This window comes from Eimeria mitis, genomic scaffold, assembly GCF_000499745.2.
Source record: "Eimeria mitis Houghton genomic scaffold, Emh_scaff3726, whole genome shotgun sequence".
Taxonomy (NCBI): Eukaryota; Apicomplexa; class Conoidasida; order Eucoccidiorida; family Eimeriidae; genus Eimeria; species Eimeria mitis.
In genome coordinates, this window is record NW_013572068.1 from 576 (window position 1) to 2,095 (window position 1,520).

General features: G+C 37.6%; 1 protein-coding gene across 1 annotated transcript in view; it reads left to right on the forward strand.

Moving 5' to 3' along the window:
* Window positions 1-594: 594 nt before the first annotated feature.
* Window positions 595-1,520, forward strand: part of EMH_0068950 (biotin requiring domain-containing protein / 2-oxo acid dehydrogenases acyltransferase catalytic domain-containing protein, putative) — a gene marked incomplete at both ends in the record, with an annotated part of 2,882 nt that continues 1,956 nt past the window's right edge. Inside the window, one exon of the mRNA XM_013498816.1 lies at window positions 595-949. Within this exon, the coding sequence (XP_013354270.1) occupies window positions 595-949 (355 nt within the window). The remainder of the gene's footprint in view (window positions 950-1,520) is intronic.

Genomic DNA, 1,520 nt, shown 5'->3' on the forward strand with positions numbered 1-1,520 from the left:
TGTTGCATACATGTTGCTGCTGCAGCAGCAGCAGCGAGACAGCTGCTGCAGATAATACATCATTTGTTGTGTCTTTCTTTGTTTTTTCAGCCCCATATAAAATAAAAATAAAAATTAATTAATATAAATTAAAAAAAAACAAAAAATTTACTTTTTTTACAGCTGCTTTCCTCCTAATTCAACTTTTTTTTTCTGCCGTGCTGCTGCTCCCCCCTTCTTCTCTGTTTCACAACAACCTGAGAAAAAAGAAAGCATATTTGTTCCTTCTTTTGATTTAAATTTAATTTTTTTTTGTTTATTTTCTAAAAATTTATTTATTTTTATATTTTTCATCAACAATTTCTCCATACACACACAAACACCACCGACGACCACAGCAGCCTCGCTGCTCTCAGCTGCATCACCGCAGCAGCGTAAATTATATGCAACAAAAGAGTAAATTTATTTGTTTTTAATTAAAAAAAAATAATTTAAACGTGTTTCCTTTCTTGTTTCTTTCTTTTTTTTCTGCTTTTTCTCTCGGTTTCTGGGGTGTACGTACACCTCAGCAGCACACAACGGCGTGCAGCATCAACCCCTTCATGGTCAAGAGAGATGAGGATCGCATTTAATTTATTTTTTTTTGGGTTGCAGCAGCAGCAGCTGCTGCTGCTGCTGCTGCTGTTTCAGCTGCTGCAGCAGCTGTATCCTGCTGCAGCCTTTCAAGTTGGTGTGCAGCCCTCCGCCCCGAATCTGCTGCTGCAGCAGCAGCAGCTGCAGCAGCAGCAGCAGCAGCAGCATATGAAACTAGAACTAAGCCGTATCCATTCGTCCCCTGCAGCCCATCGATCAGCAGCAGCAGCAGCAGCAGCAACACGAGCAGCAGCAGCAGCAGCAGGAGCAGCAGGAGGAGGAAAACTAACAGAACTACTGATGCCTAAAGTATCAACCAGCAGCAAAGATAGTACTGGTGAGAGCTTCATCAGCTGCTGGCAAACAAAAGAAGGAAACAAAATAAAAAAAGGAGAACACCTGTTTGTTGTTGAAAGCGATAAAGCAGATGTTGACGTAGAGGCACCACATGATGGTACTTATCTATATTTTTAGTTTTTTATTTTTTTATTTTTTTTTATTTTTATTTTTGTTTATGTTTTTATTTGTGTTTATATTTATGTTTTTATTATATATATATATATATATGTATATATATATGGGTATATATGGATATATATATATCTATGTATATACACCTCACTTATATGTTCAGGTGTATGTACACCAACAGCAGCAGAAAACTTATATAAATACACTTCGTTTAGTTCTCAGCTTGTGTTGTTTATATTTATATATTTATATTTATATTTATATTTGTATTTATATTTATATTTATATTTTTAATCTAATATTCATATTTGTATTTGCTGCTGCTGTTCTCCCCCTGCTGCTGCCGTCGCTACTGCTACTGCTGCTGCTGCTACTGCTGCTGCTGCTGCTGCTGCTGCTGTTGCTGCTGCTGTTGCTGCTGCTGTTGCTGCTGCTGC